Source organism: Larimichthys crocea, chromosome XXIII, assembly GCF_000972845.2.
Source record: "Larimichthys crocea isolate SSNF chromosome XXIII, L_crocea_2.0, whole genome shotgun sequence".
Taxonomy (NCBI): domain Eukaryota; kingdom Metazoa; phylum Chordata; class Actinopteri; family Sciaenidae; genus Larimichthys; species Larimichthys crocea.
Genome location: NC_040033.1, coordinates 2,673,183 through 2,688,944, shown reverse-complemented (window position 1 = coordinate 2,688,944; position 15,762 = coordinate 2,673,183). Strand labels below are relative to the sequence as shown.

Here is a 15,762-nt window from a genome sequence, read left to right as displayed (position 1 = left end):
AGGCGCAGAGAAGCGTGTAAGACTGCAGCTCTGCTTCCTGGTCTCAACTCTGGGTTGTCGACATGGTTTTGGTCAGCTAATAAACTTGGCCATATTTCTAGATATGAGAGCTGCTCCATCCAAAGTGGGATGGATGCCGTCTCTCCTAATCAGACCAGGTTTTCCCCAGAAAGCACATTGCAGTCCCTTACCGTAACTGGTTATATACTAGACAACACCAACAACAAATCTATCCTGCTTACATGTGTTGATGTGTCTTTTTCCTCTGTGCCACAGAGCCCTGTTGCCCAAAAACTATTAAAAACAGAATTGACATTCCTTCATTACCATGCTGCAGTTAACAGGTGAGTCACTACAGGCGAGAACATTGTTTTTTCATGTGCTGGTCAATTTTGGGATATTTAGCTTTCATAACATGTCGTCTCTGAGACTAGTGGAAAGAAAACCAAAATATTTGAGTTTGTCAAACTTTGTCCATTTACATCAGTAAACATCTGTAGAAAGTTAACATAAGACATCCATTTATGCAAATAAACATGATTTGTCAGAAAATGTGTCCTCAATTGTAGAGTTTCATGGTAATAATTTTGACCCTATTTACTTGTACTGTCTCAAAATGTTTGAATTTTACAATCTTTAAAAACTTTTTTTCTCGGACTCTGAGCCAAAAATCTCCACTTCAGTACCACTCATACACCAAACCTTGCAGTTTGATCCTAGCTATATTCTGAAGGTTTTCTGTGCAGAGGTTTGTTCATATATCATTCAGTGTCTGATTTATAGAAACATTTGATGCATTAATAAACATGCTGAAAATGGCTGCTAGTATTTTTGGATTTACAGAGTGATAAAAAGAGATCACTGTAAAAACCTTTTCCAACAATTAAGCAAGAATTTTGAAGCTGGCTTTATCCAATGATCAGATTTCTGTTCTTAAAACATCTGCACACTTTTAAATACACAATATTTCATTTGCATTTCATGATACAGTTTCAGAAAACTAAAAGAAGTTTTATGGTGACATCGATTAGTTCTAATTTTTCAGAGCTTTTCGACCATGTCACATGATGTTCAGCAACAAAGGAATTTGACTTGTCCTCCGTGAAGGCTTAGTTTCAAAAGTTTAGTTTAGCAGAAATAGACAAAATCTATCTGCTGATGCTCAAAATTAAGACTGTCCTCATTTCCCATCCTGGTCTACAGGATTCTGCTGGGAGTCCTATTTTAGGACTAATACATTCTGTGGAATGAAAGATTCACCTGTTGACCATAAATGACTGACAGACAGACACTGTTGTATTAACAGGAGTTGTTCTGCCCTCTGACATCTGGAGGGAGCATCAGTTTTTCAGAGCAGTGATTTTTGGTTGTTCTCAAGCCAAGCCGGAGACCTAAAGGTCATCATGCACTGGCTGTTGTTGTTTGGAACAGCCTCTTCCTCAATGTTTATTCCTGAATGTGGAATTTAACATGTTTCCAGCTCTTGTGAAGAACTACTTCATTTGTAGAAACAGTTGTTTAGAGTATTTTCTGGCTCCAGAGGTAGGCTGACAAAAGTCCTCAAGTGATGTCACTTGAGTCAGTGTCAGTTGATGCTGAAGAGCTTACTCTGCTTGAGGCTCCAGACTACATTAGCTTCTATTAGCGTAACACCTCCAAAACTCAGACCGAACTGTTGGCGGTTGAGCAGCACTGTGGATAATGTGAGGTTTTGACAAGGAGGAAGAGTGTGTTGAATAAAATAGGTGAAACTTCTGGTTCTGTTGAATCAATTTAGTGCAAAGCTAAATCAGTGGAGTAGTCTTTAAACGTAGCTACATGTGAATGCCTGAATGGAGGCAGAGCTTCATTGTAATTTTGTAAAGCACAGCAACACAGGTCTGTGATCTTCAACTGAAATGAAAGCAGAACAGTTTCTGCTATGATTTACCCTTTCTGATATTCTCCTTCCTCTTCTTTTTCTCGCTTCCTTCAGGACACAAGCAGTAGCGATGGATGAGAGAGAGCGCAAGCAAACGAATTGAACACACCCCTGTAGCTGTTTAACATACCCTCTTTGACTTGCCCTGGGCGCTCCTCCTCCAGGGATCCCTGCTGCCATCTTAAGTGTCGCTCCATTACTCTGAAAACTCTAGTGAATTTTTGAGATCAAGCCTTCAAGGGCAGAGCTGGAATGCTTTGTGATTTCCTCTGCACAAGGCACCATTTAAGATCAAGTGATAAGTAGGCGTAAGCAAACAAGCGATGTTCCAAGGTTTCAGACTTAAGTGAACTCGGCTGGAAAAGTGTGCTCCGCTTCCTTTGCTCATAAGTCTCATTGTTGGTCATTACTTCTTAATTCATATACATACCTAAATGTAAGTGCATTACATATTAATAATAACCTCGCCCAGGGCGCAAATGTAGTCAGAACCGGCGCTGCATGCAAGACATGCACTATAACCTTGTGTTGAGGGTGAAAGGAGGACATGGGAAACAACCAAATACAATGTGCTGTCTGTGAAAGGAATGTTTGCTCATCTTTCATCTTCATATTAAGATTCAGGTTGACACGTGGATGTTTCTTTAACTGTGGGCACTGCAGTATTGAGTTGTAGCATCAGGATGAATCAAGACATGAGTGGCAGAAAAACGAATATGTAAAAAAAAAAAAAAAAAGAGTGTACGTAAATGCACTACATCCTGTGTCAGTGTCGAAGACATGGTCATTCGCCATCAAGACACTGTTTAATGACAAGCTATTTTATAACAAAAATAGACCCTTTTTCTCTGGTAGACATCTTGACTTGTCATAACAGGAAAAGCACAGTTGGAATTAATAAGATAAGTGATGGCTGTGTTCTATTTTGGTGAGCTAGTTTTCAGAATCCTAGTAATGTTCATGCTGGCTCACAGACATGTCTTATTGTGACAATTCAATAGAACAGAGCCATTATTCTTTTTAAGATATATTTTTTGGCCTCTTCATGCTTTATTTGGTAGAGACAGCTGAAGAGTGACAGGAATGCAGGGAGAGAGAGAGAGATGGGGAATGACATGCAGGAAAGAGCCACAGGTTGGATTCAAACCCTGGGTTTCTGCAGCAGGGACTGAGCCTTCACACAGGGGGCTGCTGCTCTACCAACTGAGCTAAACACCGCCCCACAGCCATCATTCATTTCCTGACTCACATGTGTGCTTTTCTTCTAGAAAAAGTCAAAATGTTTGCCAGGAAAAGGTTCAACTGTTAAGGCCAACACGCTGACTAAGCTGCAGTATTTGAGGAGTTAAGAGTGACAGTGTCCCCACGCTTGGAAATATGACGCTGTAGGCCGTCATTTCTGGATGCCCAGTTATAACTTCACAGTGTCAGTTCAACAGTGACGTATACAATATATTTTAATGGTGTATACGATATTATTAATAGCTTTAAAATTTCCACAGAATGTTGGTATTATGCTGTTGCATTGTTTGCAATCCAGTGTTAAAGTACAGCGTCTTTCTGGAGGTTTTGTTTTGTTGGAAACTGTGATTGTTGTTGTTGGCATGTTGCATGGCTGTTAGCTGATGTCTTGGACATCCTACAATATAGGACCTTGCAAATTGATAACTTTTCACAGACTGTATACGGAAATGCATTAGAAGTTAAAAAGACATGAGCAAAATCCAAAAAGGCTACAAGTCGTAAAAAAAAAAACTAAATCTTCTGAGGTGCACATCATTCACTATTTTTGGGACATATACTTTCTTTCTTTCGTACTTTCTTGTGGAGAGATGAGAGGATTGATGCCACTCTCATGTGTTCATTAGGACAGAGGTTTGAAAGTGGAACAAGGAAATTAGCTTAGCATAACATATGGAAGCAGGAGAAAATAAGAAACCATGGTCAATTAAAAAAAATCTACCTGCACACCAACAACTCACTCAACTGTGGGTAGAGAAAGTGAAAGGCAGCACTTGCCCCTCTTTCATTGCCACTATTAAGATGCCCTTGAGCAAGTCTCTTAACTCCGACTTCTGCAGTGCAGCTGCTCAGCTTCCAGGTTTGAATGTGTTACTGAAAAGGGGACCACCGATCTTGCTGAAACCACCCTGAATAAATAAAAAGCCTTTCTTTCAGTATTTGTTGTCCACAGCAGCTTCATGCTGCATGAAAAGCTTCTTCAGTTCATTAAATCTCTGCAGCATCTGAAGGCAACAGAACACACCTGAATCTGTGTCAGAGCACAGTGCCATCACACACTGTGTACTCTGCTTCATTAAACTGGTAGGTAAATGGTAAATGGACTGTACTTATATATCTCCTTTCTAGTCTTCTGACCACTCAAAGCGCTTTGCAGTACGTATCTCCATTCACCCATTCACACACTGATGGCACAGCCTTCAGGAGCAATTTGGGGTTCAATATTTTGCCCAAGGACCCTTCGACATGCAGACTGGAGGAGCCGGGGATCGAACCGCCTGATTAGTGGACGACCTGCTCTATTTCCACCCACAACTGCCTGGTAGGGTGTCCCACCAACATTCCTACCAGATCAGGTCCTACCAGACCCTCTCTACCTTTATAAAACTCCTGAAGACCCAGCTCTTCAGAGAGGACCTCCTCTCCAACACTACCAACAACTGCACATATTAAATCTGTCCTCCTCTACTACTCCTAAATCCCACTGGACACATCGCCGTAGTTTTGGTCTTTCCTGCACGTGACTTTAAACCCAACCGGGAGCGTTTCAGAAGCAAGCGTTTAGCCCGCCAGACTTTGTTTTCCCGGTGTATGTTCTTCTAAACACACTTCTACATGTTTAAATATGCTACGTAATTAATAAGTTTATCTTTTGTCTGTTTTTAAAATCTGCAGTTTGCACAGGGTATTTTATTTTGAAAATCCACCAAATTCTCTTTGCTTTTCTGTGTCTGGCTTCCACCCACTCAAGGTGGTCTGTGTAAATGACGTGGGCTGCTTGCGTCAAGCGTCAAAAATAGGTATTATAGGTGGTGGGGGTTGAAACATTGACTAGAACAGCCACGTATTGCTCGCTCTGATGCAGCACACACGCAACGCACTCCGGAAGCACCTGGTGGGGTTTGGGGGTTACTGTCACAGTACTTATTGCTGCACTAACATGTCCTTGTCACACTGTACACTGATTGTTTCTCTTTTTCATAAGTCGCTTTAGATAAAAGTGTCAGCTAAGTGACTAAATGTTAAAGAAATCACCTGCTGAAGAACCACACACCTCGACACACTTCAGCCTGACCCTGTTTATACGTGAGACGTCAGATTACGGTCAATCAATCCTGTGTCGGTGCCTTTGATTTCATTCTAGATTGGTGCAAATGTTGCTGTGTCACGTTTTGTGATAAAGTGAGCAAATGCATGCAGAAGGTGGAGAAGAATTACAGCAGAAAATGTGATTTTTGAACAGCCAAATGGAAGCCACATGGCCGTTTTTACATTCACAGTTTGATTTGAGGCGACTCATTCAGGTGATCTGCCCCCAATGTAGCAAACTGTGTGAGTGTCACACATTATGACTACCCATGCATCAAAATTCTGATCACATGAAGAGCACATGTCAAAAAGGAGTCACTGTTTATGTAGCAACACATAGTGCATATAGATGGTGCAGAGCAACTGATCCACTGAAATAGACACAGATGTAAAATGATGACTGAGCAGCATTCCACAGTGACAGTGTGCAGAGAATGTGACATTCTACAGGAAGATTACTGAACATTGTTTTACAGTAATCATCTCTGACAGACACCTAACTGAATGTGACAGACACACACAAACAGACTCCCACGCACACAGTTAGTCACTGCCACATGTATTTTGTGCAGCTCTGTGTGCTTCCAGTGGTAATACAGCAGGTTGCATTGTGGGTACATGCCCTCCACCCATGTCATTTCCACACCAAGCAAATTATTCTAATATGGGAGCGTGAAATTATCCCTTTAGGGAGAAAGTGCATGTACTCAATCAACCTTGCTAAGACAGCAGAGAAGCTGGCTGACCCTGTGTGTGTGTGTGTGTGTGTGTGTGTGTGTGTGTGTGTGTGTGTGTGTGTGTGTGTGTGTGTGTGTGTGTGTGTGTGTGTCCATACATCCCTCTGGTTTCCACTATTAACTTCCTCATCTATTCTCACCAACCGTCAAACAAAACACACATCAAGCTGTGATGCTGATCTTGTCTGCATCGGACTCCAGTAATTCACTGTTAAACACTGTTAGTGTGAGAATGAATATAGAATGTATTATAGTAATTAATATAATATATATATAATCTATATAATCTATATATCTATCTATCTATCTATCTATCTATCTATCTATCTATCTATCTATCTATCTATATCTATATATATCTATATATATATATATATATATATATATATATAATATAATATATAATAATATATATATATAATATATAGAGAGAGAGAGAGAGAGAGAGAGAGAGAGAGAGAGAGAGAGAGAGAGAGAGAGAGAGAGAAGATATGGTGACTTTTTTTCTGTGTCTCAATTTACGTACCTTCATATGAAGCTTTGTGCTCTCTCGTCTTGCAGGTTCTCATTAATTGTTTTTCCTCGCCACTGTCGCCAAGTGCTTGCTAATAATAATAGATAATAGATCTCTGTATGGAAAGTGTCATGAGATAACTTCCGTTATGAATTGGCACTATATAAATAAAATATAATTAAACTGAATTCATACTGGCCCTCAATGGTTGCCATTTTGGCGGCTGAGGAAGCTGAAGCGGTTGCAGTGAATACAGCAACATACTGTACAAGTGTAAGTTGTACATACGTTTTATAGTTTAATTTTATAAACTCTGCCACAACCAGCGCACTTTGGTATGAAGGAGGAGTGTCTGGTGGGCCTCATCCTCACACAGCTGTGCAAAGATCCGTGAGTTGACTGGACAAGCTTTAATTAAGTTTACTATTTTTACCACAATCGTTAAGGTTAGGTTCAGATCTTCACAGAGGTGTTTGCCTGCCAGTGCAGTAGGGAATATTGTGCTTTGTGAAGTACGTATTAACTACACTGAAAATGTCCTCTCCTCTTGTGGTGCCTGTGAGATTAACAGACATAAGAATTGAGGATCTTCATGAGGCCAGCCCTTGCTGTGATTAGTAGCACACCCGGCTAACATAAAATTACTTAGCTCAATTGGACAGGTGTACGTGATGGAGCGGCAGGTGTCTGCTGTGACTGAGCCGCCAGAGCCGGAGGAGTCCCGCTCAGAGCTTCTTCAATCAAATTAGCTGCTTCTCTCAGCAGCTCCGGGACTTTCAGACATTTTGTGCTGCGTGTGGTCTCAACATTTGGAGTTAGCAGGACTGAGTCTTCCCCTTGATTTTTTGTTTTGTATCTAAACCGTTGTAATAGTGAATAGCGCCATCCAGTGTATTAGAGTGTGTTCACTATCTCTGCATCAATCCATTATCTGGAATTGAATTGCCTTGACTTGATGCGCAGGTTAACCAATCAGGCGGTAGGAGCCGCCTACCAACTTTGATGGGCGAGTTTGACAGTTTGACAATTCATGAAGCACTACAACACAGGATCATGAAATGGAAATGGAAATATATGTTTTTTTTACATTAAATGAATTGGTATTTTAATGACACATTTATGTATTTAATTCAAATTTTAATTCATTAATGACACATTTAAGTAATTATTTTAGTGTATTTATTTAATTTTGGCACTTTTAGTCCTCCATAGATTTCCTTAATGTACTGTACATATACAATGAGAATTTCCTCCTCTGCCACAGTGGTAGTTTCATCCAGCTGGACTGAAAACGGGCCTGTCTTGATTTGTTCAATGTTTCCTGCCATTCTGTCGATTCTGTCTTTCACTGAGTTATTGGACAGTGGTACAGTCTTAAATTTGTTAGCCACCTGCGGTCCACAAAGTATCTCAGCCATTTTAATGCAAGCAGGTTTAATCAGTGTTTCCCAAATGTTGTGTGGCTTTTTGGCTTGTGCAATAAGGGGAGAGCACTCAAAAGGCGCAACCGTTGCCTGCTTCTGGTTGCTTTCAGCTTTATTAAAAGTGTCCTTAATGTTTTGGGGCCTGTTTGTGACAACGAGTTCCCTTTTTCTGAGGAAAAACTCTGTGGGTTTACCCATCGTCTCGGGATGTTTAGTTGTCCAGTGTCGCTTCAGCTTGCAGGGTTTCAAACTTTCATTTGCCAGTTTCTCACTGCAAAAGATGCATTCGGCTCTAATTTCCCTGACCGTTGCTAGGTTACCTCTATGCTGACTTATCTTATAGATTTATTACACCCTTTAAAATCAAGAGCCCCCACCCTACCCCGTGGATCTTTGGCGCCCCCTGGGAATCACTGCTCTAGATTATGACCTCAACTTTGAGGCTCACAAAAAACATAACCAAAACATAATTTTACCATCTTAGAACTATCACTGAAGTCAGATCTTTCGTCAGTCAGGCTGACACTGAGAAAGTAATTCATGCTTTTCTCAGCTCAAGGTTCAATTACTGTAATGCGCTTCTGTATGGTCTTCCCAAAAAAACACTAGGCTGCCTACAACTGATACAGAACTCTGCAGTCCGAGGAACTGACCAAGACCAGACAGAGGGCACATATAAACCCCACAGGAGTCCTGATCATTCTTTGCTTATTTACCTTATGTTTTAATTTACTTTTTTAACATTTTATTTGTTTTATTGTTGCAGTTTTTATGTATGTTTTGTTTTTTTCTAGGTTTTCATACTGGCTTTTATTTTATCATGGCACAGCCTAATTTTATCTTTTTGTCTTATGTATTTCTCTCTTCAGTGTTGTCTGTTTCTGTTTTAGTTTTGCTCTGTCAAGCACTTTGGGCTGCATGAAAGGTGCTATATAAATAAATCAAGTTTGAGTTTTGAATGTTACACTCACTCGAAATACATAATTATGTAGCTGCTTCTTCCGCTGGTGGGTCAGTTAAGTAACAATGTGCAAATACTATGTCCCATTTTTTGGCCGCTACACCTGCAGGGGTAATTTTACATGTCACTGTTGAGAATACAGGACAGTTCAGTTTTGGAGCAGACCAGGAGCCAGGAAAACTCTTGAGGAAGATTAGTAACAACAAAGATGCTTAAGTCTGATGTCTGGACTGGGCTCTCTGTGGGGAGGACTGTGGCATGGAAGCCGTGGATGGCAGATGGGCTGGTTGTGAATCTTGAAATCTAAAGTGACGGCTGGAGACAAAGGCCGGACTGAACGTGGCAGGCAGACCGGCTGTTTGGCGTGGTGAAATCTGAGGCACAGGCAGGGAACAGAATAGCAGGGCAAAGCACAAAACAACCATTGGCAGACTGGGAAATAGGGCGTAGTGTTTGCACCACATGAGAGACAGTCGAATACTGCACAGGTCTGAAGAGTGATTAGACGACCTGCAGCAAATTCTTAGCTGACAAGGAGATGGGAATCAGGAAGCTACACCCAGCACAGGCACTCACACACACACAACACAGAGAAAGCCAGACAGCTTAGAGTGCACCCACTCCCTCTGGGCACCACTACATCACCGGTTATTATAAGTGACCATGTCACGATATAATCACCTTCTGTATGGTTATTGTGTAGCAGCCTGCTGTCGTTTTCAGCTCATTTAAAGAAAGTTAAACTCACAGCGCTCTGGACTTAGCTGCCAGAAGATAAGTGTAACTAAACTCACCCAGTCCAGGTGAAAATATGTTACTTGACACAGTAAATCAAAAATCCTATATGTTACGCATTATATTACTTAATTTCTACTGAAATTAATATATGTGGCAACCTCCGTGGCTGTGAAGTGAAGCCACCGTGCCAAAAATTGTTGTTCCTTCCATTTAAGGCTGGCTCCAGAACATGTCAGTCTTGGCCAGAGCCAACACACACTTCTTCACAACAGCTCTTCAGAAACCTGTGGGTGATTGTCATGGAGACTACGTCCATGTTTTGTCTATGACATTACCAATGAGACTGTTTTCCTGGGTCCTTTCAGTTGTGTGTCAGCCCTGTGATGAACTGTTGACCTCTCCAGGGTGTACCCCAGCTCTTGCCCAATGTCAACTTAAATTAATATTAAGTGGTGTTGGAAAATGAACGAATTACATCATAAAATTTTGTGCATTATACATTTTCTGAAAACGTGTTTAAATATGAGAAAACTTAGGCATTATCTTAACTTAAACACGCTCATTTACATACATTTTAGGAACATAAATCTGGACATTGGATTAGGCCAGGTTTAAAAATTCTTAGTCTGCACCTTTTCCTTTTCTTGACATATTAGAGTCTCTTTTTATCGCTCCATAAATCCAAAAATACTGTGAACAGCCATAAAAAAATCAATTTTCAACATGTTTGTAGGAATAAAATGTTTCTATAAATCAGACTCTGAATGATATATGAACAAGCCTGTGTAGAAACCTTCAGAATATAGATAGGATCAAACTGGAAGGTTTGGTGTGTGTAAGTGTTACTGAAGTGGAGAAAAAATACTCACTTTGAGAAAAAAACAGCCTTTAAAAGATGTGGATTGTAAAATTCAGAGATTGTGCTTTCTATACTCTGCTAGTGAATACAGTAAAAATGTAACTTTTGAAGGTGATATCACCATGAAACATCCCTTATGTTATTATGACTATTGTTTTCTGCAAGTTTTGTTACATTTTATGTTTAAATACATGAATAAACCATTACCTAATGGTCATTTGAAATGTACAGATAGGAGTGTGGTCAATAAGAAGACGTTATTTTATGTTATTTAAAATAACCTCAACCTGGTATACTAGTTTAATATTGTATTTTTGATCTCAGCCTCACAGCTCAGCCCTGATACAGAATACCGTGTGTGTGTGTGTGTGTGTGTGTGTGTGTGTGTGTTTCAAATACGCTCATCTGTGTCTTTATTTAGCTGCTAATGTCATGTGACAGGACAACCTTTCCCCCCGCCGTCCTCCACTAATGTGAGAAATGAGCAATCTGATCTTAATGAACATACTGTACAAACTCTGGTTTAACTGATGCAACCTTTCAGAGTCTGACGTTGATATTTTTTTGGAATGAGGCTGTCAGTAGCTGTTTAGAAGACATGACTTGGAATCTCAAAGTCAACAAGAAGAATCAGTTCAGGTTAAGAGCTCCTGTCTTCTTCAGAGCTTCAATCAAATCAGAACAGCAACTCCATGCAGAGAGAGCTTGTTTGACCCCAGCATGAACGTGCGTCTACAACACGTGTCATGCATTGAACATATAGAACATGTGACATACACTCTCAGGCATGCACACACCAAGACAATGTGTCAGTCTCTCGTTGGGCACTGAATGTCAAGGTGCCTTTGAACACGGCTTCCATCTGCTGCAGCAGGACAGAACATTATGTCCATTTCATCTCCACACAGATACAGAGGAATGGGAAACTGCATCCATGCCGAGATTGGTTCTGCTGTCACAGGACTGCAGAACTTGTTATGCCCCCCCAAAAAACCTCTTTAAAAAGTTGTTTTTATTCACAGCTGGAGATCTCCATCGACCTGGTCAGCACGAACGTTCCACCTTAAGCCTGCCGGAGCGAGGCACAGCATTGCTCGGAGGATCAGGTAATCGTTATGGAGCATATGGACTCGGTTCTTAATTGTTTGGGAGGATGTTGACCTTTTGAACTCTTGAATTCAAGAGGACTTTCGAAGTCTGCCTTATGCTGCTTTAAAGTTCATCCCCACACAGTGTCAATATCAGATACTATACATCACATTCCTACATCTCTGTACAGTCAATTGAAGCTGTGTAATGTCCCAAACCACCTTCTATATGTCATTGAAATCATTGTTCAGTCTTAGACATGTTATCAGGAGCATTTCTAAACCATTCTGGCCAGAAACAAAAGGACAGAACAAACCACCTAGATAGCAGACCAACATTAAACATTGAATCAATGTTGACGCATCAACAAAACTGTTGCTTAACATTGAAATATAACATTGATTTTTCCTCAGGTTTGCACCTGAAATGAGTTAGTACAATGATGAAAAATAGATCAAGACAGTGATTGATTTTAAGTTGAACCAACATTTTATGCCTGTTTTATCATTGAACCAATGTTGAAATAACATTAATTAAACCAATCCCCAGATAGCAGACCAACATTGCTCAACATTGAACCAACATTAAATTAATGCTCCCTGCCAGATCACTACCAGATTGTCAGATTGTCCACGAGGAATGTGTGTGCGCGCACATATTGCTCTGCGCACGTGTCGTGTTATCCGTGTATTGATCGACAAACAAACTGTGCCAGCTACACCCTGTGAGGACAATGTACTGCTGATTGAAGCAGACAAAAAAAAAAAAAAAAAACGTTTAGCTTAAGGATGACATCCGGCGGCTCTCCGATGAACTGCAAAAAAAGGACTCACTACTTTCCGGTTTCATGGACGTGGCTCTCTAACAGTCCAAAAAGTCGGCCTCGCTCAGCACTACCCTATGACACAGTTGCGTAGGATCCCGCCGCCTGTCCGCGGCCCTCCTCCTGCTCAACACCTAACCATCAATGGTCCTGAACCGACGTGGTCCGCAAGAGGGAGACTCGAGCGGGGCAGTCTCTCCCCCTCGCCTGAGCCTCTCCAACCGCCCTTTCCGATGACACTCCGGCCCGGCCCATCCACCTGATGCCCCCGCTGCTCCATCTCCTTCAGATCTGGACCCACAAACAGCACCTGCAGACACTGCAACTTTCCCTCCACTGGTGGCTGGCAGTGCTCGGATGGCTGGCCACTCCACCACAAGGCCCAATGGATTTCCCTCAACCCAGTCTTCGACCTCTTCTTCCCGGCGCAGGATCCTGAAGGAGGCCGTGCTCCGACGCTCGGGCAGTCTCCCCCGCCCTGTGCCGGCGGGGAGTCTTTCTACCTGGTCCGATGCCGTTGCCTCGCCACGGCGCTTGCCTGCACACTTTCCTGTCACTGGAATCCTCTGCCTTCATCTTCTCGTCCCCTCGTCTTCCCAACCACATTGATAGTAGGTGATTCCATAATTAGGGAGACCCGCTTTTTCAATGCAGCCACTCACTGCCTCCCTGGGGCCACGATCCCGGTTAACCTAGATAAGCTCCCTGGTCTCACTCCCATCTTCTATAAACCAGGTGTTAGTACATGTGGGGTCCAATGACACAGCCCGTCAGCAATCTGAGCTGACAAAGAAGGATTTCAATGTCCTCTTTAGCCTCTTAATTAACTGTGGGAAGTAGGGCTGGTAACATTCCCCAGAAATTGAATTTGAATATTAGTCTTAAAAAATGGTCCGAATATCGAATATATTCGAATATTCTTAATTAATTAATTAATTAATTAATTATTTTCCCCCCGCGGAGAATAGGACTTGTAACAGTATTGTAACAGTACCCCGTTATATCCAACAGAGGGCGTTGCACTGCCAAATGTCAAGAAAAACGACCAGTGGTAGTCAAACGCTGATTTATTTTCGGTCTTCAAACTAAATCCAAGCGTCATGTTCAACATGTTACATTTAGTGTAACTTCAGTGCAATTTATGCAAAACTGTACACTCTTACTAAGACAGCTTAATTATAGCCTAGTTAAACCAGAACAGTTGAATTGGCCCAGCTAACAGTTACAGAAATGAATATTAGCCTGCAAAACATAAACGAACATTAAGTAGGCCAGCAGCCAATTGTAAACAGTCAATGAAGTAGCCTATTTGACAGACTACTGTTCATTTGTGCAAATTGCAAAACAAACTATTGCAGAACAGAACCTTTCACAGTTAGCCTATTAGGCTGGCGTGTAATAGCCTATGCCGACAGTTGCCTACTAAATAAAATAATGTTTTTTTTTACCAATGTCATTTTTCACAAGTTAAATAAAATAAAAAATCAACCACAACTTAAAGAAACAAGCAGGCCACAAATCAACTCAAAATACTTGGCTAAGCCTACATATTGTTGGGTTGGCCAAAAATACCAGACGGTCTACGTGATCAGCGGCGAGTGCTGAGCGTTTTTTGTTGACAATATTGCCGGCTGACGAAAAGACGCGCTCTGATCTCACAGATGTGCCGGATACCGTGAGGTATTTTTTTGCCACCTGTGCGATGTACGGGTATCTCGCGCTGCCTGTACTTTTCCACCACAGAAGAGGGTCTGCGTCCGGAGGCAGCTGTGGCTCTCTTTCGTACTGGACCAGCTCCCCATGCAGATCGTAGGCAGCAGCTCTTGTCTGCTGCTGGTAGACTTGGGAAAATAGATCACCCATTGCCGAAAGGGAACTTTTGCGGGGGGCTTCGAGTGGGGCGGGCAATTCTGACTCTCCTGACTTCTCTGCCGCTGCTATAGCTGTAATCTCGGCAAGCACTTTATCATGGACCTCTTGTTGCCTTCCATGATCTAAATGACCCAGGCAGTGGAAGCGAGGGTCGAGATAACTGGCTGTGTTCAGAAACATGAAGACGTCACCGTCTTCTGGGTAGCGCTTATTTAGATCAGCTGTTATCTTTGCCTTCATTTCTTTGACAGCCGCTGTGTCACTGTCTGTCTCCTGTCTCAGATGAGACAGAAGAACGTGCCTCATAGGGAGAACAGCTGACGCTGTCGGGTATTTGTCGGTGGATAAAGCCACTGTAGAGACTTTGAAGGGCCTGAGAATGTCCTTTACCTGCAGTAGGACAAATGAATAAAATAAAATAAAAAATCAATGAAGAAGATATTGCCTTTGCCATAAACATCAACTTTACACATGCGCTAATAATTACATATAGCCTAGCTTAAATTAGCCTAAATAAATTAATTTATATAGCTCACCCTTTCCAGCTGAGTCCATTCACTCGTAGACAGCTCAAGGTTGGACAGCTTTTTGTCAAAGATGACAGCAGCCACTGGTGCTTGTTGCTCCAGAGCCCGAGAGATCATTTCATACGTGCTGTTCCATCTTGTGGCGCAGTCGTTGATCAGTTTGTCCCTTTTCGGCATTTCCATCTGCTTCTGCTTTTCTTCCAGGAGGTAACTGGCGGTGGCTGAATGGTTGAAGTAGGCAGCAGTACGTTTCAACCTGGCAACACTGTTCTCTATAGACCTCACCCCTAGCCCCTTTCGGACAGCTAGGTTAATCGTATGTGCGAAACACGGCACGTTCATGGTCTTCATGTGCTTCTCAACTGCGTTCACATAGTTAGCTGCATTATCCACTGTCACGGCCACGACCGACTCCAACTGCACGCCAAACTCCTACAAACCATCCACAATAGACTTCGATACGTTCTCTGCTGTATGACTTTCTGTGAGCTCTCCCGTTTTAAGCACAAAGTCCTTCATCTCCCAATCCTCTGTGATTACATGAGCAGTCACCGTGACAAATGCATCATTGGCGAGCGAAGTCCATCCATCAGTGGTCAACGCTACGGCTTTGTTCTTGATTGCCATTTTCACTGTACTGGCGGTGGCATCATACAGTTTCACAATCCTATTTTTCACAGTTCCACGAGAAGGGACTTGATACCGTGGATTTATTTCGTGGACAAATTCCTGGAAACCTACACCGTCAACTATACTGATAGGCCGCATGTCTTTGCAAATGAACTGTGTTAACTTTTTAGTGATGGCCTCTTGTTTTGCAGCGGGAAGAGATTTGCTCGGGCCGTAAAACTCGGTTAGCCTGGGTTGTTTGGGAAGCGGGCCGTCTGTTTCGTCTTCACTAACTTTTTTCCATTCGGCCGGATGAAAACTCATTAAATGCATCCTCAAATTTGTGGTAGTTGTGTGA

At 42.0% G+C, this 15,762-nt stretch overlaps 1 protein-coding gene across 1 annotated transcript in view; it reads right to left on the bottom strand.

Annotated features, from left to right (window-relative positions):
• The window catches only part of LOC113744512 (zinc finger BED domain-containing protein 1-like), a 32,126-nt gene extending 16,704 nt beyond the window's left edge, over positions 1-15,422 (bottom strand). Inside the window, exons 1-3 of the mRNA XM_027274405.1 lie at positions 15,348-15,422; positions 14,805-15,227; positions 14,071-14,658 (exon numbers count right to left, since the gene is read on the bottom strand). Of these exons, the coding sequence (XP_027130206.1) occupies positions 14,071-14,658; positions 14,805-15,227; positions 15,348-15,422 (1,086 nt within the window). The remainder of the gene's footprint in view (positions 1-14,070; positions 14,659-14,804; positions 15,228-15,347) is intronic.
• Between the last annotated feature and the right edge of the window lie 340 nt (positions 15,423-15,762).